Below are 25926 nucleotides of genomic sequence, written 5' to 3' on the forward strand. Positions count from 1 at the left end.
GAGACGATCCCGAAAACCCTAAACCAGTGGTCTCAAACTGTGACCACTGCCTTAAACAGAAGAACCCAATTCCTTAAGAAGAGTTCAATTCAATGTGTCATAGCTGTAATACCAGACTTCTATATTTTAGGGGGAGAACATCTTTAACATCTTCTCCAGATTGGAGAGACCTTAGTAGAAGTCCATCATTTTGTATCCTGTTCAGAACCCTTCACGTGTATTTTCTTTTGTTTTTTGTTTTTAGCTGATCTTGTTTGACCAATCAGAATTCTTCAAACTGGCTGCTCCTTCGACTTACGGCATGGACACTGCTGGATACATCTACGTTCCTGCATCATGCCAAAGTGGAGCAGGTAAGTGGTGACCTATGATGGTAGTGTTTGGTGGTTTTGTTCAGAGGTTGTGTTGCTTATACAATCTGTTCCTGCTGGAAGTATCTGGTAGTCTTGGTGGTATCTGGTGGACCTTGCAGTATTAGATGTTCCCATTAGTAACTGGTAGTCTTGGTGGTATCTGGTGGACCTTGCAGTATTAGATGTTCCCATCAGTATCTGGTAGTCTTGGTGGTATCTGGTGGACCTTGCAGTATTAGATGTTCCCATCAGTATCTGGTAGTCTTGGTGGTATCTGGTGGACCTTGCAGTATTAGATATTCCCATCAGTATCTGGTAGTCTTGGTGGTATCTGGTGGACCTTGCAGTATTAGATGTTCCCATCAGTATCTGGTAGTCTTGGTGGTATCTGGTGGACCTTGCAGTATTAGATGTTCCCATCAGTATCTGGTAGTCTTGGTGGTATCTGGTGGACCTTGCAGTATTAGATGTCCCCTTCAGTATCTGTAGTCTTGGTGGTATATGGTGGACCTTGCAGTATTTGATGTCCCCATCAGTATCTGTAGTCTTGGTGGTATCTGGTGGACCTTGCAGTATTAGATGTCCCCATCAGTATCTGGTAGTCTTGGTGGTATCTGGTGGACCTTGCAGTATTAGATGTCCCCATCAGTATCTGGTAGTCTTGGTGGTATCTGGTGGACCTTGCAGTATTAGATGTCCCCATCAGTATCTGGTAGTCTTGGTGGTATCTGGTGGACCTTGCAGTATTAGATGTCCCCATCAGTATCTGTAGTCTTGGTGGTATCTGGTGGACCTTGCAGTATTAGATGTCCCCTTCAGTATCTGGTAGTCTTGGTGGTATCTGGTGGACCTTGCAGTATTAGATATTCCCATCAGTATCTGGTAGTCTTGGTGGTATCTGGTGGACCTTGCAGTATTAGATGTCCCCTTCAGTATCTGTAGTCTTGGTGGTATCTGGTGGACCTTGCAGTATTAGATGTCCCCTTCAGTATCTGTAGTCTTGGTGGTATCTGGTGGACCTTGCAGTATTAGATGTCCCCCTCAGTATCTGTAGTCTTGGTGGTATCTGGTGGACCTTGCAGTATTAGATGTCCCCATCAGTATCTGGTAGTCTTGGTGGTATCTAGTGGACCAGGCAGTTTTAGATATTCCCATCAGTATCTGGTAGTCTTGGAGGTATCTGGTGGACCTTGCAGTATTAGATGTCCCCATCAGTATCAGGTAGTCTCGGTAGTATCTGGTGAACCTTGAACTATAAGATGCCCCCATCAGGATCTGGTATTCGTGGTAGTATCTGGCGGACCAGGCAGTATTAGATGTCCCCAGCATTATCTGGTAGTCTTGGTTGTATCTAGTGGAGCTTGCACTATTAGATGTTCCCATCAATACCTGGTAGTCTTGGTGGTATCTGGTGGACCAGGCCGTATTAGATGTCCCCATTAGGATCTGGTAGTCTTGGTAGTATCCGATGGACCTTGCAGTATTAGATGTTCCCATCAGTACCTGGTAGTCTTGGGGGTATCTGGTGGACCAGGCAGTATTAGATGTCCTCATCAGAATCTGGTAGTCTTGGTAGTATCCGTTGGACCTTCTAGTATTAGATGTCCCCACCAGTATCTGGTAGTCTTGGTGGTATCTGGTGGACCTTCCAGTATTAGATCTCTAGAAGTATCTGATAGTTCTTGTAGTATCTTCTGATCTGGTATTTATTTCATAGCCTTGATAATATCCGGTAGTTCTTGCAGTATTGGGTGGCCATGGCAGTATCTGGTGGCCCTTGTAGTATTGATATCAGGTGTTGAAGCTAGGATCTGTCAGTCATTACTATAATTTAATGGTCCCCTATTATCTTAGTAGTATCCTGATGGTCTTGGTATTATCATTGGCTCATGGTCCTGGTAGTGTTTGGTGGTCCTGGTAGTGTTTGGTAGTCCTGAAAGAATCTAGTGGTCCTGGTAGTAACTGATAGTCTTGGTTTTAGGTCCTGGCCCTGGTAGTATGTTCTGGCATTGGTAGTTTCTACTGGTCATGATAACATCTGGGGTCCTGGTACTATCTGGTGGTCCTGGTAGCCCTCCTAGTATTTGATGGTCTTAGTTTTATCTGATGGTCCTTGTTGTGTGTTCTGATCATGGTAGCATCTGGCAGTCCTTGTGGTATCTGATGGTCTTGGCATTATGTCATGGTTCTTGCCTGGTTGTCCTCGATTCTGTCCCAGAATCTGATGGTCCTGGTAGTAACTGATAGTCTTGGTTTTATGTCCTGGTCCTGGCAGCATCTACTGGTCCAGGCATTATCTGTTCTCCTGGTCGTATGTGGAGTTCTTAGCAGTTTCTGATGGTTTTGGGATATTCGGTAGTCTAGACTACATATGATACAAGGTGGAGCTTATCTTTGTTGTCCGTCTGTAGAAACCTAAACCTTCACCATTTATGTCTTTGGGATTTTTTCATTATACTTCTTTTTTTTTATGTTTTTTTTCAGTGTGCAAACTTCATATCGTCTTCCATGGCTGCCTGCAGGCCAGGTGAGAACCAGATGTGAGATTAGGGATGTATAGGAGATCTCTATAGGATAGGACTGGCTAGGTCCAGCCTGGAGCAGGTGCTGAGTGGAGTTGCCCTTTAAAGGGGTACTTCGCTGCTAGACATCTTATCCCCTATCCAAAGTATAAGGGATACGATGTCTGATCCCAGGGGTCCCGCTGCTGAGGCCCCCACAATCTCCCACAGCACCTGTTGTTCTAAACAAACGCTGGGTTCCTACAGCAGTGGTCGTGACGTCACACCATGCCCCTTCCATTCATGTCTATGGGAGGGGGCGTGTCAATGACACGCCCCCTCCCATAGACATGAATGGAGGGGGCGTGGTGTAACATCACAAGTGGGCGTGGCGTCGCGATAACGGCCTTCGGCTCCGAGCATTCAGAGCAAAATGTTCAGGACGCTGGAGCACTGGAGTACCCCTTTAAGTATAGTGCAGCTCCTTGGCCTCAGGGCCCCGTTCTGCCTATAGGCAAATTAGACAGCTGCCTAGAGCGCCCTCTTGATGGGAGCGCCGCTCTGCCCGCTGCAAGAAAGTTAGTAACCAGCATCTGAAGCATCCACCACTCATCCAAAGCATCCGCCCAGCCAAAACCGTCGTAAGGAGGGGGGGTTGTTACAGTGTGTCACCCCAGTAGTAGGTGATCACATGAGGAGGAGGTTTGTTACAGTGTGTCACCCCAGTAGTATGGAGATTACATGAGGAGGAGGTTTGTTACAGTGTGTCACCCCAGTAGTAAGGAGATTACATGAGGAGGAGGTTTGTTACAGTGTGTCACCCCAGTAGTAAGGAGATTACATGAGGAGGAGGTTTGTTACAGTGTGTCACCCCAATAGTAAGGATATTACATGAGGAGGAGGTTTGTTACAGTGTATCACCCCAGTAGTAAGGAGATTACATGAGGAGGAGGTTTGTTACAGTGTGTCACCCCAGTAGTAAGGAGATTACATGAGGAAGAGGTTTGTTACAGTGTGTCACCCCAGTAGTAAGGAGATTACATGAGGAAGAGGTTTGTTACAGTGTGTCACCCCAGTAGTAAGTGATTACATGAGGAGGAGGTTTGTTACAGTGTGTCACCCCAGTAGTAAGTGATTACATGAGGAGGAGGTTTGTTACAGTGTGTCACCCCAGTAGTAAGGAGATTACATGAGGAGGAGGTTTGTTACAGTGTGTCACCCCAGTAGTAAGGAGATTACATGAGGAGGAGGTTTGTTACAGTGTGTCACCCCAGTAGTAAGGAGATTACATGAGGAGGAGGTTTGTTACAGTGTGTCAACCCAGTAGTAAGGAGATTACATGAGGAGGAGGTTTGTTACAGTGTGTCACCCCAGTAGTAAGGAGATTACATGAGGAAGAGGTTTGTTACAGTGTGTCACCCCAGTAGTAGGTGATTACATGAGGAGGAGGTTTGTTACAGTGTGTCACCCCAGTAGTAGGTGATTACATGAGGAGGAGGTTTGTTACAGTGTGTCACCCCAGTAGTAAGGAGATTACATGGGGAGGAGGTTTGTTACAGTGTGTCACCCCAGTAGTAAGGAGATTACATGAGGAAGAGGTTTGTTACAGTGTGTCACCCCAGTAGTAGGTGATTACATGAGGAGGAGGTTTGTTACAGTGTGTCACCCCAGTAGTAGGTGATTACATGAGGAGGAGGTTTGTTACAGTGTGTCACCCCAGTAGTAAGGAGATTACATGAGGAGGAGGTTTGTTACAGTGTGTCACCCCAGTAGTAAGGAGATTACATGAGGAGGAGGTTTTTTACAGTGTGTCACCCCAGTAGTAACGAGATTACATGAGGAGGAGGTTTGTTACAGTGTGTCACCCCAATAGTAAGGAGATTACATGAGGAGGAGGTTTGTTACAGTGTATCACCCCAGTAGTAAGGAGATTACATGAGGAGGAGGTTTGTTACAGTGTGTCACCCCAGTAGTAAGGAGATTACATGAGGAGGAGGTTTGTTACAGTGTATCACCCCAGTAGTAAAGAGATTACATGAGGAGGAGGTTTGTTACAGTGTGTCATCCCAGTAGTAAGGAGATTACATGAGGAGGAGGTTTGTTACAGTGTGTCACCCCAGTAGTAAGGAGATTATATGAGGAGGAGGTTTGTTACAGTGTGTCACCCCAGTAGTAAGGAGATTACATGAGGAGGAGGTTTGTTACAGTGTGTCACCCCAGTAGTAGGTGATTACATGAGGAGGAGGTTTGTTACAGTGTGTCACCCCAGTAGTAGGTGATTACATGAGGAGGAGGTTTGTTACAGTGTGTCACCCCAGTAGTAAGGAGATTACATGAGGAGGAGGTTTGTTACAGTGTGTCACCCCAGTAGTAAGGAGATTACATGAGGAGGAGGTTTTTTACAGTGTGTCACCCCAGTAGTAAGGAGATTACATGAGGAGGAGGTTTGTTACAGTGTGTCACCCCAATAGTAAGGAGATTACATGAGGAGGAGGTTTGTTACAGTGTATCACCCCAGTAGTAAGGAGATTACATGAGGAGGAGGTTTGTTACAGTGTGTCACCCCAGTAGTAAGGAGATTACATGAGGAGGAGGTTTGTTACAGTGTATCACCCCAGTAGTAAGGAGATTACATGAGGAGGAGGTTTGTTACAGTGTGTCATCCCAGTAGTAAGGAGATTACATGAGGAGGAGGTTTGTTACAGTGTGTCACCCCAGTAGTAAGGAGATTATATGAGGAGGAGGTTTGTTACAGTGTGTCACCCCAGTAGTAAGGAGATTATATGAGGAGGAGGTTTGTTACAGTGTGTCACCCCAGTAGTAAGGTAATTACATGGGGAGGAGGTTTGTTACAGTGTGTCAGCCCAGTAGTAAGGAGATTACATGAGGAGGAGGTTTGATACAGTGTGTCACCCCAGTAGTAAGGTAATTACATGGGGAGGAGGTTTGTTACAGTGTGTCACCCCAGTAGTAAGGAGATTACATGAGGAGGAGGTTTGTTACAGTGTATCACCCCAGTAGTAAGGAGATTACATGAGGAGGAGGTTTGTTACAGTGTGTCACCCCAGTAGTAAGGAGATTACATGAGGAGGAGGTTTGTTACAGTGTATCACCCCAGTAGTAAGGAGATTACATGAGGAGGAGGTTTGTTACAGTGTGTCATCCCAGTAGTAAGGAGATTACATGAGGAGGAGGTTTGTTACAGTGTGTCACCCCAGTAGTAAGGAGATTATATGAGGAGGAGGTTTGTTACAGTGTGTCACCCCAGTAGTAAGGAGATTATATGAGGAGGAGGTTTGTTACAGTGTGTCACCCCAGTAGTAAGGTAATTACATGGGGAGGAGGTTTGTTACAGTGTGTCACCCCAGTAGTAAGGAGATTACATGAGGAGGAGGTTTGTTACAGTGTGTCACCCCAGTAGTAAGGTAATTACATGGGGAGGAGGTTTGTTACAGTGTGTCACCCCAGTAGTAAGGAGATTACATGAGGAGGAGGTTTGTTACAGTGTGTCACCCCAGTAGTAAGGTGATTACATGAGGAGGAGGTTTGTTACAGTGTGTCACCCCAGTAGTAAGGTGATTACATGAGGAGGAGGTTTGTTACAGTGTGTCACCCCAGTAGTAAGGTGGGGCATGTAAAAGGATGGAGCCAATGGGCGGGGTCAAGCGGGCGGCAAAATTAGCTTTTGCCTATGGTGGCAATAATCCCTGCACCAGCCCTGCTTGGCCTCCAGCCTTCTCCGGCTCTGGCTCTCTGTGTATGCTGGGAGTTGTAGTTTTCAAGCCCGAACAATTATTTACATTCTTTTTTTTTGTTCTACAGAGAAAAACTCGGTGACAAATACGCAAGAAACACCGGATACAACCAGGTGGCCGACCTGAATAACTTCATCATCCTGTATCCACAAGCCAAGTCCAACATGTCTAACCCCAACGGATGCTGGGACTGGTCAGTATAGCCCCTGCCTCTTTGGGCAATGTATCTAAGCCTATCATGTGTGATACTGTTTTCAGAATCAGTGTATCTAAGCCTGATGTGTGATATGGTCTGTCAGCACCTCTGTCTAAGCTTATAATGTGTGATACTGTCTTCAGAACCAGTGTATCTAAGCCTATTGTGTGCAATACTGTCTATAACACTGTATCTAAGCCTATCATGTGTAACACAGTCTGTCAGTACTTGTATCTAAGCCTATCCTGTGTGTTACTGTCTACTAAGCCACTGTATCTAAGCCTGTCATGTGTGATGTGGTCTGTCAGAATATGAATCTAAGCAAATCATGTGTAATACCGTCTGCCAGCGTATCTAAGCCTATTATAGGGGAGATTTATCAAAACCTGTCCAAAGGAAAACTTGCTGAGTTGCCCATAGCAACCAATCAGATCGCTGCTTTCAGTTTGCAGAGGCCTTTTCAAAAATGAAAGCAGCGATCTGATTGGTTGCTATGGGCAACTCAGCAACTTTTCCTCTGGACAGGTTTTGATAAATCTCCCCCATTGTGTGTTATGCTGTCTATAGACAGTGTATCTAAGCCCATCATATGAGATACTGTCTATAAGAAGCATATCTAAGCCTTTTGTGTGTGATACTGTCTATAGACAGTGTATCTAAGCCCATCATATGAGATACTGTCTATAAGAAGCATATCTAAGCCTTTTGTGTGTGATACTGTCTATAGACAGTGTATCTAAGCCCATCATATGTGATACTGTCTATAAGAAGCATATCTAAGCCTTTTGTGTGTGATACTGTCTATAGACAGTGTATCTAAGCCCATCATATGTGATACTGTCTATAAGAAGCATATCTAAGCCTTTTGTGTGTGATACTGTCTATAGACAGTGTATCTAAGCCCATCATATGTGATACTGTCTATAAGAAGCATATCTAAGCCTTTTGTGTGTGATACTGTCTATAGACAGTGTATCTAAGCCCATCATATGTGATACTGTCTATAAGAAGCATATCTAAGCCTTTTGTGTGTGATACTGTCTATAGACAGTGTATCTAAGCCCATCATATGAGATACTGTCTATAAGAAGCATATCTAAGCCTTTTGTGTGTGATACTGTCTATAGACAGTGTATCTAAGCCCATCATATGAGATACTGTCTATAAGAAGCATATCTAAGCCTTTTGTGTGTGATACTGTCTATAGACAGTGTATCTAAGCCCATCATATGAGATACTGTCTATAAGAAGCATATCTAAGCCTTTTGTGTGTGATACTGTCTATAGACAGTGTATCTAAGCCCATCATATGTGATACTGTCTATAAGAAGCATATCTAAGCCTTTTGTGTGTGATACTGTCTATAGACAGTGTATCTAAGCCCATCATATGTGATACTGTCTATAAGAAGCATATCTAAGCCTTTTGTGTGTGATACTGTCTATAGACAGTGTATCTAAGCCCATCATATGTGATACTGTCTATAAGAAGCATATCTAAGCCTTTTGTGTGTGATACTGTCTATAGACAGTGTATCTAAGCCCATCATATGTGATACTGTCTATAAGAAGCATATCTAAGCCTTTTGTGTGTGATACTGTCTATAGACAGTGTATCTAAGCCTATCACAGGTGATACTGTCTATAAGCAGTGTATCTAAGCCTTTTGTGTGTGATACTGTCTATAAGCAGTGTATCTAAGCCTTTTGTGTGTGATACTGTCTATAAGCAGTGTATCTAAGCCTTTTGTGTGTGATACTGTCTATAAGCAGTGTATCTAAGCCTTTTGTGTGTGATTCTGTCTATAAGCAGTGTATCTAAGCCTTTTGTGTGTGATACTGTCTATAAGCAGTGTATCTAAGCCTTTTGTGTGTGATACTGTCTATAAGCAGTGTATCTAAGCCTTTTGTGTGTGATTCTGTCTATAAGCAGTGTATCTAAGCCTTTTGTGTGTGATACTGTCTATAAGCAGTGTATCTAAGCCTTTTGTGTGTGATACTGTCTATAAGCAGTGTATCTAAGCCTTTTGTGTGTGATACTGTCTATAAGCAGTGTATCTAAGCCTTTTGTGTGTGATACTGTCTATAAGCAGTGTATCTAAGCCTTTTGTGTGGTTTGGGGTGTGAGATGCAGGGCAGATGGAATTACCCTATGGGCAAATGGCATTAACCCCTTGTATTTGTGACGCCAGGGTGTGGTTTATCCTCAATAGGTAGGTATTCCGCTAGATCCTGGGCTAGGCACGGGGACAATAATGACTCCGACGCCAAGTTACGGACAATAGTAGCTTCACCGACAGATGGAACAGTCTATACAGTGTCGCCAGGCCCACGGAGGTGACCAGTGACTTCAGAGCCCTTAAGGGCTTGCTGGGACTTGTGGTTTTGGACAATTTAGTGCAGGCCATGCTGACTTGACAATAAGAAATGACGATACGGAGGCCCTCAGTTCTCCTGCGGATGGTTTATTGGATACAGGACATACAGGAGTCCTTCGTGGACCAGCATTCCTGTATGACCTGTATCCAATAAATCATCCGCAGAAGAACTGAGGGCCTCCGTATCGTCATTTCCCGTTGTGGCTCTAGTTTCTGGAAGAGCTCCGGTGTCTAGCGGAGGATCCGCGGTGACCGGGCAATATCCAGTATCATAATCCCAGTGGCAGTGCCAACATTGGACTACAATAGATGACAGGGACTGACTTGACTGGAGACAGACTGAGCTGTGACTTTACTTGTAGACTTGATTTGAGGCTCCTGTGATCCAGACTCTTAGACTTGACTGCACTGCACCTCAGCAAAGACTCAGGAACCAAGAGAGAGAAGAGACTCCTCCCAGGGACTTTTATGGGGAGACTCTGGTGGGGTCCCATTGGTCTCCCTTTAGTCACCTGGTCACTGATACCTCCTGGGTAACAATCACATGACAACTCACATGGCAACTGGTGATCACATGTTAACTTTTCATAAAGATGCAACATTCTTATATACATAACATAGGGGATAATATACAATTTTATCACAGACAGGAGGCTCGTATCAGATGCATATTCCTTCTTTTATTTTGCCCAATAGCAGAAAGAAATGCAAGTGTTAACAACATAAAAAGAAAAAATGCTGGTAACTAGGTACCTAGCAACCATAGTGACTCCCCTTTCTCTCCTCCACCAATGACCATACACAGGGAGTCCTATATAAACTGGCTGCAGCTCCTCCTCCTCCTCTTTCTTTCTGCTCAGTAGCAGTGTACATACCAGATAAGTACTCTAATTGTGATTCATTCTCTATTTCTAACTATAGCACCGCTTCTTGCGGTCTTCCATATATCTTGGCCTCTACAGATACTGAGTTTCCAATAGGATTTTTTCACCACTAACTTTCATACTTCTGTATACCTATACTATTTTGTCCTGCCTGGTGTCGGTACTGTAGACACCGGGCCCCCTCTGCGTTCTCTTTTAATACCTGTTCCCTCATTTCCATATTTCTGTTACCTGTCTCCCTTCTGGTACGGCTTTCAGCTTGCCGTTACCTCCCGTTGGGCCCGCGCCATTTTCCCCCACGTCGGCGCTTCTTCTTCGCCGCTGTTCTCGCGAGAGCCGGAGCGCGCGTCTCGCTCGCTCTAAAAGGGGCGTGTCGCTGACGCGCGGCGCTCGCGGAGACAGGGGAGTGGAGGGAGTGGAGACGACTCCCGCTCTGACTGCAGCGCAGAACGGGTTTTGAGTGCCCGTTCGGCTGCGGTAACACGGCGGTCTCGCGATTCTCCGGGTCGTGCGCTTCTCGGAAGCGCGCGTCTCGCTGAGGGCGCGGACATAGGCGCCCTTACTACTGGCCCTAGTCCTCTCAAATCTCTTTGCCTCCGCACCGCTGCCGGGGGCGGAGCTTCTCGTACAACACCTGTCTGCGCGATAGACAGGATTGTACACACATACTATACATCCAGGTCTGTAGGTATATATATCGATATATACATATATGTATATAGATTTTAGATATATATATATATATATATATATATATATATAAGGATATATAACTACTTTTTATTTATATATATAAAGTATAATACACTACTATACTTCAATTACACCAATTAACAGTCCCTGTTACCCCCTTTTTGTCTTCACAGCCCGTATTCTCCATATACTACAACTCACCATGTCTGTGCATAATGTGCCTACTCCTCTGGATGGTGCACCAAACCCCACTTTAGAGGCAGAGGTCCCCTCCTCTGACTTGCTACAGCAACTCACCAAATCAATGCACTCAGCCATTGCGTCTGCTATGTCAGCAGTCAACGCTAATATATCCCGCTCTGTCTCCCTGGCGCTGGCTACGCCTCGCCAGGAGGAGACGACGGTGATTTCTGTCCCGCCCTCTGTGCCCCATGCGTCGGCCCAGGCGCCCAGCCTTTTAAGACCCGGTAAGTCCAGCCGGAAGAGACGACATTGTTTGGACATACTTACCCGTCCCGTTGCCTTGTCAACTGAAGGAGACGGTGATTCACATTCTAAGACCTCAGTACCGCCTGAGGAAAAACATGTTGCGGTTATCAGACCCCCAGCCCACGGGGATTACATCAATAGTCGGGCTTCTCATGTCTCCAAACGAGTTAAACCTAACTCTTTCGTAGAATTGTCGGAAGACGATTCTGACATGACGTCAGATCATCAGGGCACGGATTGGAGTGAGGACGACGAGAGCCTGGAGGAGGAGGCGGGCCCTTCCTCTGCCCCTGCTCCCCAGGCAGAACCCTCCGGAACCCCGGTGGACTCATTGGGTGTTCCCTTTTTTAACCCGGATGATATTACTCATCCTAGATCCGGGGAGTGGACACCTTCTCCCCAAGTGTCTAAGTACATTGAGACCTGGTTACGCAGATCGTTGGATCGCGCAAACCGCAGCAAATTGAGGGCGGAATGCCCAAGGCCATCTATCGGCAATAGTGTTGCGAAGACCCCCGATCTGGACCCCATCCTGGTCAGATATCTCCTCAAATCGGGGAAGAACCCCAAGAAGGGGATTGATAAGTCCTTCAAAGGGGTGCAGGACAAACTCCTGGACATTCTGGGTCCATTGACAAAGATCTTGGACATGTCCGAACAGGCGGTGGCTTCTGACGCCCCTGTAAATGCAGAGATCCTAAGGGGGTGGGCGTTGCGGGCAATCTGCCTGCTCGGCAACGCCAACACGGCCATGTCGGCGGAACGCCGCAGGTCTATCTTAATGCGCTTGGACCCTCAACTGACCCATCTGGCCTCTGACGAGCCGGGCCCGAGTGCAGAAGGACTGCTCTTTGGCGAATCCTTCATAAAAAACATTAATAAATTTGTCGGGCTGTTCTCCAGCCTCGACAAGGCCCAGTCCTCTCTGAAAAAGTCTTCTCAGGGGAAGGTTTTCAACAAGGCTGGAAGGGGTAGGGGTCGCCCTTCCAGCCGCGGTTCGTATTACCGACCCTATCATAGAGGATCTGTCCACTTCACACCAGACAGACAACACTATACACCCGCCCCACCTATGCAACCGGCTACCCCGTTCTTCCCGACCAGAGGTCGTCCATGGAGGACCCGAGGTTCCACACGTGGTTTCCCCAGAACCAGAGGCACAGGTGAGACTTTCTACCTGTCACGATGCCGGCTGGCAGGTAGTGGATCCTCTGTGCCAGAGAGGGATTGGCGTGGACCGTGCTAGTGGATCGGTTCTAAGTCACTACTGGTTTTCACCAGAGCCCGCCGCAAAGCGGGATGGTCTTGCTGCGGCGGTAGTGACCAGGTCGTATCCACTAGCAACGGCTCACCTCTCTGGCTGCTGAAGATAGGCGCGGTACAAGGGAGTAGACAGAAGCAAGGTCGGACGTAGCAGAAGGTCGGGGCAGGCAGCAAGGATCGTAGTCAGGGGCAACGGCAGGAGGTCTGGAACACAGGCTAGGAACACACAAGGAAACGCTTTCACTGGCACGATGGCAACAAGATCCGGCAAGGGAGTGCAGGGGAAGTGAGGTGATATAGGGAAGTGCACAGGTGAACACACTAATTGGAATCACTGCGCCAATCAGCGGCGCAGTGGCCCTTTAAATCGCAAAGACCCGGCGCGCGCGCGCCCTAGGGAGCGGGGCCGCGCGCGCCGGGACAGGACCGAGGGAGAGCGAGTCAGGTACGGGAGCCGGGGTGCGCATCGCGAGTGGGCGCTACCCGCATCGCGAATCGCATCCCGGCAGGAAGCGGAATCGCAGCGCCCCGGGTCAGTGGATCTGACCGGAGCGCTGCAGCGGGGAGAGTGTAGCGAGCGCTCCGGGGAGGAGCGGGGACCCGGAGCGCTCGGCGTAACAGTACCCCCCCCCTTGGGTCTCCCCCTCTTCTTAGAGCCTGAGAACCTGAGGAGCAGACTTTTGTCTAGGATGTTGTCCTCAGGTTCCCAGGATCTCTCTTCAGGACCACAACCCTCCCAATCCACTAAAAAAAAAGTTTTCCCTCTGACCTTTTTAGAAGCTAAGATCTCTTTGACAGAGAAGATGTCCGAGGAGCCGGAAACAGGAGTGGGAGGAACAGATTTGGGAGAAAAACGGTTGAGGATGAGTGGTTTAAGAAGAGAAACGTGAAAGGCATTAGGGATACGAAGAGAAGGAGGAAGAAGCAGTTTGTAAGAGACAGGATTAATCTGACACAAAATTTTGAAAGGACCAAGATAGCGTGGTCCCAACTTGTAGCTAGGGACACGGAAGCGGACATATTTAGCGGAGAGCCATACCTTGTCTCCAGGGGAAAAAATGGGAGGAGCTCTTCTTTTCTTATCCGCGAACTTCTTCATGCGTGATGAAGCCTGTAAGAGAGAATTTTGGGTCTCTCTCCATATGATGGAAAGGTCACGAGAAATCTCATCCACAGCGGGCAGACCAGAGGGCAAGGGGGTAGGGAGGGGGGGAAGAGGGTGACGGCCGTACACCACGAAAAATGGGGATTTGGAGGAAGATTCAGAGACTCTGAAGTTATACGAGAATTCGGCCCATGGAAGGAGATCTGCCCAGTCATCCTGGCGGGAGGAAACAAAATGTCGCAAATAATCACCCAAGACCTGGTTAATTCTTTCTACTTGTCCATTGGACTGGGGATGATATGCAGAAGAAAAATTTAATTTAATCTTGAGTTGTTTGCAGAGAGCCCTCCAGAATTTAGACACGAATTGGACGCCTCTATCCGAGACGATCTGCGTAGGCAACCCGTGAAGACGAAAAATGTGTACAAAAAATTGTTTAGCCAACTGAGGCGCTGAAGGAAGACCAGGAAGAGGGATGAAATGTGCCATTTTGGAGAATCGATCAACGACCACCCAAACAACAGTGTTGCCACGGGAAGGGGGTAAATCAGTAATAAAATCCATACCAATCAGAGACCAAGGCTGTTCGGGGACAGGCAGGGGATGAAGAAAACCAGCGGGCTTCTGGCGAGGAGTCTTATCCCGGGCACAGATAGTGCAGGCTCGCACAAAGTCCACAACATCCGTCTCCAGAGTCGGCCACCAATAGAAGCGGGAGATGAGTTGCACAGATTTCTTGATGCCCACATGACCTGCGAGATGGGAGGAGTGACCCCATTTGAGGATTCCGAGGCGTTGGCGTGGAGAAACAAAGGTCTTTCCTGGAGGAGTTTGCCTGATGGAGGCTGGAGAAGTGGAGATCAGGCAGTCAGGTGGAATGATGTGTTGCGGAGAGAGTTCAACTTCTGAGGCATCCGAGGAACGAGAGAGAGCATCGGCCCTAATGTTCTTATCGGCAGGCCGAAAGTGAATCTCAAAATTAAATCGGGCAAAGAACAGAGACCACCGGGCCTGGCGAGGATTCAGCCGTTGGGCAGACTGGAGGTAGGAGAGGTTCTTGTGGTCGGTGTAAATAATAACTGGAAATCTTGATCCCTCCAGCAGATGCCTCCATTCCTCAAGTGCTAATTTGATGGCTAGAAGCTCTCGATCCCCGATGGAGTAGTTCCTCTCCGCCGGAGAGAAGGTCCTAGAAAAAGAACCACAAGTGACAGCATGCCCGGAAGAATTTTTTTGTAGAAGAACAGCTCCAGCTCCCACTGAGGAGGCATCAACCTCCAATAGGAAGGGTTTAGAAGGGTCAGGTCTGGAGAGCACGGGAGCCGAAGAAAAGGCAGACTTGAGTCGTTTAAAGGCGTCTTCCGCTTGAGGAGGCCAAGACTTGGGATCGGCATTTTTTTTGGTTAAAGCCACGATAGGAGCCACCACGGTAGAAAAATGTGGAATAAATTGTCTGTAATAATTGGCGAACCCCAAAAAGCGTTGGATAGCACGGAGTCCGGAGGGGCGTGGCCAATCTAAGACGGCAGAGAGTTTGTCTGGATCCATTTGTAGTCCCTGGCCAGAGACCAAATATCCTAGAAAAGGAAGAGATTGGCATTCAAACAGACATTTCTCAATTTTGGCATAGAGTTGATTGTCACGAAGTCTCTGAAGAACCATACGGACATGCTGGCGGTGTTCTTCTAGATTGGCAGAAAAAATTAGGATATCGTCCAGATATACAACAACACAGGAGTATAACAGATCACGAAAAATTTCATTAACAAAGTCTTGGAAGACGGCAGGGGCGTTGCACAGGCCAAAGGGCATGACCAGATACTCAAAGTGTCCATCTCTGGTGTTAAATGCCGTTTTCCACTCATCCCCCTCTCTGATGCGGATGAGGTTATAGGCACCTCTTAAGTCCAGTTTAGTAAAGATGTGGGCACCTTGGAGGCGATCAAAGAGTTCAGAGATGAGGGGTAGGGGGTAGCGGTTCTTAACCGTGATTTTATTAAGACCGCGGTAGTCAATGCAAGGACGTAGGGAGCCATCTTTTTTGGACACAAAGAAAAATCCGGCTCCGGCAGGAGAGGAGGATTTACGGATAAAGCCCTTTTTTAAATTTTCCTGGACGTATTCAGACATGGCAAGAGTCTCTGGGGCAGAGAGAGGATAAATTCTGCCCCGGGGTGGAGTAGTGCCCGGGAGGAGGTCGATAGGACAATCATAAGGCCTGTGAGGAGGTAGAGTCTCAGCTTGTTTTTTGCAGAAAACATCCGCGAAGTTCATATAGGCCTTAGGGAGACCGGTTACTGGAGGAACCACAGAGTCACGGCAAGGGTTACTGGGAACCGGTTTTAGACAGTCCTTGGAACAAGAGGGCCCCCAACTCTTGATCTCCCCAGTGGACCAATCCAGGGTTGGGGAATGAAGTTGAAGCCAGGGAAGTCCAAGGAGAATTTCCGAGGTGCAATTGGGGAGGACCAAAAGTTCAATCCTCTCGTGATGAGATCCGATGCTCATTAGAAGGGGCTCCGTGCGGAAACGTATGGTACAGTCCAATCTTTCATTGTTTACACAATTGATGTAAAGGGGTCTGGCGAGACTGGTCACTGGGATGTTGAACCTGTTGACGAGAGAGGCCAAAATAAAATTTCCTGCAGATCCAGAGTCCAAGAAGGCCACAGTAGAGAAGGAGAAGGCAGAGGCAGACATCCGCACAGGCACAGTAAGACGTGGAGAAGCAGAGTAGACATCAAGGACTGTCTCACCTTTGTGCGGAGTCAGCGTACGTCTTTCCAGGCGGGGAGGACGGATAGGACAATCCCTCAGGAAGTGTTCGGTACTAGCACAGTACAGGCAGAGGTTCTCCATGCGGCGTCGTGTCCTCTCTTGAGGTGTCAGGCGAGACCGGTCAACCTGCATAGCCTCCACGGCGGGAGGCACAGGAACGGATTGCAGGGGACCAGAGGAGAGAGGAGCCGAGGAGAAGAAACGCCTCGTGCGAACAGAGTCCATATCTTGGCGGAGCTCCTGACGCCTTTCGGAAAAACGCATGTCAATGCGAGTGGCTAGGTGAATGAGTTCATGTAGATTAGCAGGAATTTCTCGTGCGGCCAGAACATCTTTAATGTTGCTGGATAGGCCTTTTTTAAAGGTCGCGCAGAGGGCCTCATTATTCCAGGATAATTCTGAAGCAAGAGTACGGAATTGTACGGCATACTCGCCAACGGAAGAATTACCCTGGACCAGGTTCAACAGGGCAGTCTCAGCAGAAGAGGCTCGGGCAGGTTCCTCAAAGACACTTCGGATTTCCGAGAAGAAGGAGTGTACAGAGGCAGTGACGGGGTCATTGCGGTCCCAGAGCGGTGTGGCCCAAGACATGGCTTTTCCAGACAGAAGGCTGACTACGAAAGCCACCTTAGACCTTTCAGTGGGAAACTGGTCCGACATCATCTCCAGATGCAGGGAACATTGGGAAAGAAAGCCACGGCAAAACTTAGAGTCCCCATCAAATTTATCCGGCAAGGATAGGCGTAGACCAGGAGCGGCCACTCGCTGCGGAGGAGGTGCAGGAGCTGGCGGAGGAGATGACTGCTGAAGCTGTGGTAGTAACTGCTGTAGCATAACGGTCAGTTGAGACAGCTGTTGGCCTTGTTGCGCTATCTGTTGTGACTGCTGGGCGACCACCGTGGTAAGGTCAGCGACAACTGGCAGAGGAACTTCAGCGGGATCCATGGCCGGATCTACTGTCACGATGCCGGCTGGCAGGTAGTGGATCCTCTGTGCCAGAGAGGGATTGGCGTGGACCGTGCTAGTGGATCGGTTCTAAGTCACTACTGGTTTTCACCAGAGCCCGCCGCAAAGCGGGATGGTCTTGCTGCGGCGGTAGTGACCAGGTCGTATCCACTAGCAACGGCTCACCTCTCTGGCTGCTGAAGATAGGCGCGGTACAAGGGAGTAGACAGAAGCAAGGTCGGACGTAGCAGAAGGTCGGGGCAGGCAGCAAGGATCGTAGTCAGGGGCAACGGCAGGAGGTCTGGAACACAGGCTAGGAACACACAAGGAAACGCTTTCACTGGCACGATGGCAACAAGATCCGGCAAGGGAGTGCAGGGGAAGTGAGGTGATATAGGGAAGTGCACAGGTGAACACACTAATTGGAATCACTGCGCCAATCAGCGGCGCAGTGGCCCTTTAAATCGCAAAGACCCGGCGCGCGCGCGCCCTAGGGAGCGGGGCCGCGCGCGCCGGGACAGGACCGAGGGAGAGCGAGTCAGGTACGGGAGCCGGGGTGCGCATCGCGAGCGGGCGCTACCCGCATCGCGAATCGCATCCCGGCAGGAAGCGGAATCGCAGCGCCCCGGGTCAGTGGATCTGACCGGAGCGCTGCAGCGGGGAGAGTGTAGCGAGCGCTCCGGGGAGGAGCGGGGACCCGGAGCGCTCGGCGTAACACTACCCCACTACCGGATGTACCGGTAGGGGGCCGTCTGATGTATTTTTTCCACGCTTGGTCCCGGATCACTTCAGACCCGTGGGTGCTACAGGTGGTGTCGGGTTACTGCATAGAATTCACATGCAATCCTGTACAGACCCATTGGCCAAGGGCCATTCAATTTACAGACGCGGACAGGGATCTGGTCCACGCGGAACTGGTGGAGCTAAACCAAAAGCGTGCCATCAGGGAAGTGCCCTGGAACACTCCGGGTTTTGTCAGCAACGTCTTCCTGGTCAAAAAGAAAGACGGCGGACACCGACCCGTGATAAACCTGCGCTATCTCAACGACTGCGTTGTCTACCGCCATTTCAAAATGGAAGGTATACATCTGCTCAGAGACCTGCTGCAGTCGGGCGACTGGCTGGCAAAGGTAGATCTGAAGGATGCGTACCTTACGGTACCAATCCATCCCTCATGCACTCGATACCTGCAGTTTTGTTGGGAAGATCGCAAATGGGAGTTCACATGCCTCCCGTTCGGCCTCTCCTCGGCTCCGTGGTGTTTCACCAAATTGCTGAGACCGGCCATGGCGGTCCTCCGGAGTCGAGGTGTTCGGTTGATCGTCTACCTCGACGACATTTTGATCATGGCTCCTACATGCGTGCTGGCCAGGTGGCATGTCCAGTGGACGATTTCGCTCCTCATGGATTTAGGTTTTTTGGTCAACAGGAAGAAGTCGGTGTTGTCACCGGCGAGGAACTTGGAGTTTTTGGGCTTTCTGGTGGATACTCAGTCCGCCACTCTAAGTCTTCCGGTCAAGAAGTTGACCACGATACGCAAGGAGATTCGGAGTATCCTCCGCAGGACGAGGGTATCCTTGAAGGCTATCGCACGGATTGTCGGACTGCTGTCAGCATCAGTCCAGGCGATATTTCCGGCGCCTTTACACTACCGGGCCCTGCAACGTCTAAAAATCAGACATTTGCAGGAGGGCCTGTCGTACTCGGACGAGGTTCCGATATCTCTGGAAGCCAGGGAGGAATTCCTCTGGTGGCTCCAACATGTCCAGGATTGGAATGGGAAGACCATCTTCAATTCCAAACCAGACCTTGTGATGGAGTCGGACGCCAGTCTTTCCGGCTGGGGCGCTCGTTGCGGGACTTCCTCCACGGGAGGCAAATGGTCAGGGTCGGAGGCGCAGTTGCATATCAATTGCCTGGAACTCCTAGCGGGATCGTTCGCGCTCCGGAGTTTTGCATCCCACAGATCCGATTGTTGCATCCTGCTGCGTATGGACAACGTAGCGGCGGTGCAGTATATCAATCGACTGGGCGGGACGAAGTCGAAAATCCTCGCGGATTTGGCGACGGAGTTCTGGGATTTCTGTCTTCAACGGAACATTGTGTTGAAGGCGGAATACCTACCCGGGATTTCCAACTCCATTGCGGATTGGAATTCCAGATACCTCAGGGATTCCAGCGACTGGATGATGGATCCGGCGGTGTTCCAGTCAATACAGTCTTTGTGGGGGCCGTTGGCCGTGGATTTGTTTGCCTCTCGGCTCAATCGCCAATTGGAGATATTTTTCAGTTGGCGTCCGGACCCAGAGGCCGCAGCTACGGACGCGTTTCTTCAGCATTGGCCTCAAGGGATACTTTATGCCTTTCCGCCTTTCGCTATGATCCCAAGAGTACTGTGGCAGACGGAGAATCAGGAAGCGACTTTGGTGTTGATCACCCCTTGGTGGCCGACCCAATCGTGGTTTCCGCAGATTCTGGGTTTGGCCATGGACGTACCGAGACTATGTCCGAGCCTCCCTTCATTGTTGAAGGGCCCGAAAGGAGAATCACACCCCTTGATTCTTCTCGATCAGTTGCCACTGTTGGCGTGGCTGATTTCGGGTCATCGTCACTTGGGGGACGTATTTCGCAGACGGCTAGCAACCTCATTAACGAAGTATGGGCGCCGGGTACCAGATCGGCTTATCGATCTGCCTGGGGACTTTGGCTACGTTGGTGCACACGACGGGATTTGGATCCCGTTCGCGCCCCTCTAGCTGAAGTCATAAATTTTTTATCGGATTCTTTCGAAACGGGTAAGGCCTATCGCACTATCAATGTGTACAGGTCGGCCATTTCTGCGCACCATTCCCTGGTGGATGGTTTGCTGATCGGTCAACATCCCGTGATCTGTCGCCTCATGAGGGGGATTCGGTTTAGGAGACCGCCTTCCCCTCGTTATCAGTCTACTTGGGACGTTTCTCTCGTTTTACGGATGTTTGAGGAGTGGGACGACAATGATCAGCTATCATTGAAACACCTCTCCTTCAAGTTGACCATGTTGCTGTGTTTAATTTCGATAAAACGTATATCCGATGTGCGCGCCTTGGACGTGTCCAGGAGACAATTTGTCCCGGATGGAGTTAGGTTTTCGGTCTGCCGTCGGACGAAGACCGATCTGCGTTCGGTTTTTTACCCGTGTTTTCCGTCTCATCCAAGATTGTGTGTGGTACGTTGTCTCCGATCCTACGAGAATCGGACCGTACCGTTTCGTACGGGGCGCGATGCGCAACTGTTGATTTCGTTTTGTTCTCCGCACTTACCTGTTTCATCCCCTACGCTAGCACGGTGGGTGAAACAGACGATGACGCTGGCGGGGATCGATGTGTCCGTCTTTCTCGCCCACTCCACTAGGAGTGCTATGGCGACCAAGACTTTTCAGTCTGGAGGCTCGCTTGCTGACATTCTGAAGGCGGCCGATTGGTCGTCTGAAGATGTCTTTAAGACCTTCTACTTTAGACCTACTCAGCATGTGTCTATGTCAGTATTGTGATTGTATTGCATTGTATTATTATTGCTTTGAACATGCATCTGATACGAGCCTCCTGTCTGTGATAAAATTGAAGATTTTCCTAGTATTTTGACGGAAAATTTAGATTTTATAAAGACAGGAGGCGAGTATCATCCCTCCCATTGTACCCTACCCTACTCTATGGTATTCTTCTCTCTTTTCAGGCTATTGAAGATTTTATCTTACACATCGGTTTTACAGTTGGAGTTACTCGTTAGTAACATTGCTATCCATCGAACCTGCGATGTCCCGACGGACTCACCACGTTGATGTTGATGGAAGTTCCGGTGGATAGTTTGGAGATCCACGCGGTTAGCTCGGTTCCTGGTTGGGGAAATCTCCCAGTGCCCGAGAAGTGATGATCTGTTCCAGTAAAGAGGCTGCCTGAGATAAAGAAAGAGGAGGAGGAGGAGCTGCAGCCAGTTTATATAGGACTCCCTGTGTATGGTCATTGGTGGAGGAGAGAAAGGGGAGTCACCAGCATTTTTTCTTTTTATGTTGTTAACACTTGCATTTCTTTCTGCTATTGGGCAAAATAAAAGAAGGAATATGCATCTGATACTCGCCTCCTGTCTTTATAAAATCTAAATTTTCCGTCAAAATACTAGGAAAATCTTCAATTACAGTAGAACAGATGCAGGGGGGGGGGGGCCTAGGGGACACTGAAGGGTACGGGGTAACAACTCCCGTACTGGGCCACCACACATAGGTACAGATGCTGACAGACCATATCACATAAGTCTATCATGTGTGATACTGTCTGTGGAGCCCTAGTATCTAAGCCTATCATGTGTGATACTGTCTATAAGCAGTGTATCTAACCCTAGTATGTGTGATACTGACTGTAAGCAGTGTATCTAGGCCTATCATGTGTGATATGGTTTGTCAGCATCTGTATCTAAGCCTATCAAGTGTGATACTGTCTGTACAGCCTGTGTATCTAAGCCTATTATGTGTGATATTGTCTATAAGCAGTGTATCTAACCCTATCATGAGTGATATTGACTGTTAGCAGTGTATCTAGGCCTTTCATGTGTAATATGGTTTGTCAGCATCTGTATCTAAGTCTATCATGTGTGATACTGTCTTTGAGCCATGAATATAAGCCTGGTGTATGTGATACTGTCTGTAAGCAGTGTATCTAACCCTATTATGTGTGATACTGACTGTAAGCAGTGTATCTAGGCCTATCATGTGTGATATGGTTTGTCAGCATCTGTATCTAAGCCTATCAAGGGGGATACTGTCTGTACAGCCTGTGTATCTAAGCCTATTATGTGTGATACTGTCTATAAGCAGTGTATCTAACCCTATCATGAGTGATATTGACTGTTAGCAGTGTATCTAGGCCTTTCATGTGTAATATGGTTTGTCAGCATCTGTATCTAAGTCTATCATGTGTGATACTGTCTTTGAGCCATGAATATAAGCCTGGTGTATGTGATACTGTCTGTAAGCAGTGTATCTAACCCTATTATGTGTGATACTGACTGTAAGCAGTGTATCTAGGCCTATCATGTGTGATATGGTTTGTCAGCATCTGTATCTAAGCCTATCAAGTGTGATACTGTCTGTACAGCCTGTGTATCTAAGCCTATTATGTGTGATATTGTCTATAAGCAGTGTATCTAACCCTATCATGAGTGGTATTGACTGTTAGCAGTGTATCTAGGCCTTTCATGTGTAATATGGTTTGTCAGCATCTGTATCTAAGTCTATCATGTGTGATACTGTCTTTGAGCCATGAATATAAGCCTGGTGTATGTGATACTGTCTGTAAGCAGTGTATCTAACCCTATTATGTGTGATACTGACTGTAAGCAGTGTATCTAGGCCTATCATGTGTGATATGGTTTGTCAGCATCTGTATCTAAGCCTATCAAGGGGGATACTGTCTGTACAGCCTGTGTATCTAAGCCTATTATGTGTGATACTGTCTATAAGCAGTGTATCTAACCCTATCATGAGTGATATTGACTGTTAGCAGTGTATCTAGGCCTTTCATGTGTAATTTGGTTTGTCAGCATCTGTATCTAAGTCTATCATGTGTGATACTGTCTTTGAGCCATGAATATAAGCCTGGTGTATGTGATACTGTCTGTAAGCAGTGTATCTAACCCTATTATGTGTGATACTGACTGTAAGCAGTGTATCTAGGCCTATCATGTGTGATATGGTTTGTCAGCATCTGTATCTAAGCCTATCAAGGGGGATACTGTCTGTACAGCCTGTGTATCTAAGCCTATTATGTGTGATACTGTCTATAAGCAGTGTATCTAACCCTATCATGAGTGATATTGACTGTTAGCAGTGTATCTAGGCCTTTCATGTGTAATTTGGTTTGTCAGCATATGTATCTAAGTCTATCATGTGTGATACTGTCTTTGAGCCATGAATATAAGCCTGGTGTATGTGATACTGTCTGTAAGCAGTGTATCTAACCCTATTATGTGTGATACTGACTGTAAGCAGTGTATCTAGGCCTATCATGTGTGATATGGTTTGTCAGCATCTGTATCTAAGCCTATCAAGTGTGATACTGTCTGTACAGCCTGTGTATCTAAGCCTATTATGTGTGATATTGTCTATAAGCAGTGTATCTAACCCTATCATGAGTGGTATTGACTGTTAGCAGTGTATCTAGGCCTTTCATGTGTAATATGGTTTGTCAGCATCTGTATCTAAGTCTATCATGTGTGATACTGTCTTTGAGCCATGAATATAAGCCTGGTGTATGTGATACTGTCTGTAAGCAGTGTATCTAACCCTATTATGTGTGATACTGACTGTAAGCAGTGTATCTAGGCCTATCATGTGTGATATGGTTTGTCAGCATCTGTATCTAAGCCTATCAAGGGGGATACTGTCTGTACAGCCTGTGTATCTAAGCCTATTATGTGTGATACTGTCTATAAGCAGTGTATCTAACCCTATCATGAGTGATATTGACTGTTAGCAGTGTATCTAGGCCTTTCATGTGTAATTTGGTTTGTCAGCATCTGTATCTAAGTCTATCATGTGTGATACTGTCTTTGAGCCATGAATATAAGCCTGGTGTATGTGATACTGTCTGTAAGCAGTGTATCTAACCCTATTATGTGTGATACTGACTGTAAGCAGTGTATCTAGGCCTATCATGTGTGATATGGTTTGTCAGCATCTGTATCTAAGCCTATCAAGGGGGATACTGTCTGTACAGCTTGTGTATCTAAGCCTATTATGTGTGATACTGTCTATAAGCAGTGTATCTAACCCTATCATGAGTGATATTGACTGTTAGCAGTGTATCTAGGCCTTTCATGTGTAATATGGTTTGTCAGCATCTGTATCTAAGTCTATCATGTGTGATACTGTCTTTGAGCCATGAATGTCAGCCTGGTGTATGTGATACTGTCTGTAAGCAGTGTATCTAAGCTTATCGTGTGTGACAATATCTGTAAGCAGTGTATCTAAGCTTATCGTGTGAGACACTGTCTGAAGCAGTGTATCTAAGCCTGTCATATGTGATACAGTCTCATGATGCCGCATCCTTCTCTCTCACTACAGGTGGGGATTCAGCAGCTATGCTTATGGTAAGACGGCCATTTTACATTCTTGCACCCAGATAAGTTAAGAACTATAGACCAGAGGTCCCCAACCTGGTCCTTCAGGCCACCAATGGTCCAGGATTACAACTTTCCCCTGTTCTATTCCAATGGAGTAACCAAAAAATCCCAGAACGTTTGTGGCCTTGAAGACTGGGTTGGGGACCACCGATTTAGGCTAAAGGTATCTACTGATTAGCTCCGCCTCCTCATGAAAACACCCAAATGCCCGTCCTAAATCATCTTTGATTCCTTGAATTTTGGGAATTGGACATTTCTGCCTGGTTTTAGTGCAAATTTTTACATATTTCCCCATTCTGGACATCTAGGTGACAACCTCTGTAGGAGCTTCAGTAGCGGCCATCTTGGTTTTTCGCTGCTTTTTTAGCTTTACTTTTTGTATTTCCACATTCTAACCGAGCCTCTTTGTTCTATTTCTAGCGAACAAGAACGGATATCAGATGACCGGAGTGGAGAGGATGATGCTGAGGACCCTGGGGCAGTACTAATGGAAAAGACAGAAGAGGGGGGTGGGGTAGTGGGGCGGGGGGTGTCTGACGCTGGAGGACATGGACTGGTACATGTTGACTTGTAAATATGATGATTTGTAGACATTTGTGATTGTTCCCTCTTTTTGTTCCGTCTTTGTGACCCCAATCTGAATTCTAGATCTACTTCCTACAATAAAGTTCACTTCCTGCTGTAGGATTTTCCTTCTCGACACTTCACGATTCTTTAACATATATCAAACTGACTATTCCTTAAGCCCCACCCCTGAATAGCCCAGCCAGGCCCCCAAAGAGTCTTCCCTGAGCAAAGCAATAGCCAGTAGTTCTTGTGGAAGGCTGTTAAGGGGTGGGGCCAAAACCATAAGGCGGGGAATGGAGTAGGTAAAGCAGGGGTGGGGACTGCAGATGGGAATCAAACAGTCTCTACTGGATGGATCCTTCCTGTTGGATTCCTGTGTTGACGGGGGGGGGGGGGGGGGTTGATAAGATATGTAGTTGTCCATAGTATATGAGGGGCACACGCTGGGGGTTGTAGTGGTCAGTAGTATATGAGGGGCACACGCTGGAGGTTATAGTTGTCCATAGTATATGAGGTGCACACGCTGGGGGTTGTAGTTGTCCATAGTATATGAGGTGCACACGCTGGGGGTTGTAGTTGTCCATAGTATATGAGGTGCACATGCTGGGGGTTGTAGTTGTCGGTAGTATATGAGGGGCACACGCTGGGGGTTGTAGTTGCCGGTAGTATATGAGGGGCACACGCTTGGGGTTGTAGTTGTCCTTAGTATATAAGGGGCACACGCTGGGGGTTGTAGTTGTCGGTAGTATATGAGGGGCACACGCTGGAGGTTATAGTTGTCCATAGTATATGAGGTGCACACGCTGGGGGTTGTAGTTGTCCATAGTATATGAGGTGCACACGCTGGGGGTTGTAGTTGTCCATAG

At 47.7% G+C, this 25926-nt stretch overlaps 1 protein-coding gene across 1 annotated transcript; it reads left to right on the top strand.

Annotated features, from left to right (window-relative positions):
* The first annotated feature begins 269 nt into the window (after positions 1-269).
* Positions 270-25002, top strand: LOC130367135 (uncharacterized). The gene is made up of 5 exons (XM_056569538.1): positions 270-353; positions 2838-2880; positions 6677-6802; positions 24435-24460; positions 24914-25002. The coding sequence occupies exons 1-5, from the start codon at positions 302-304 to the stop codon at positions 24979-24981; spliced, it is 315 nt and encodes a 104-aa protein (XP_056425513.1). The 5' UTR covers positions 270-301; the 3' UTR covers positions 24982-25002.
* Positions 25003-25926: the final 924 nt, after the last annotated feature.

Source organism: Hyla sarda, chromosome 4 (assembly GCF_029499605.1).
Source record: "Hyla sarda isolate aHylSar1 chromosome 4, aHylSar1.hap1, whole genome shotgun sequence".
Classification (NCBI taxonomy): Eukaryota; Metazoa; Chordata; class Amphibia; order Anura; family Hylidae; genus Hyla; species Hyla sarda.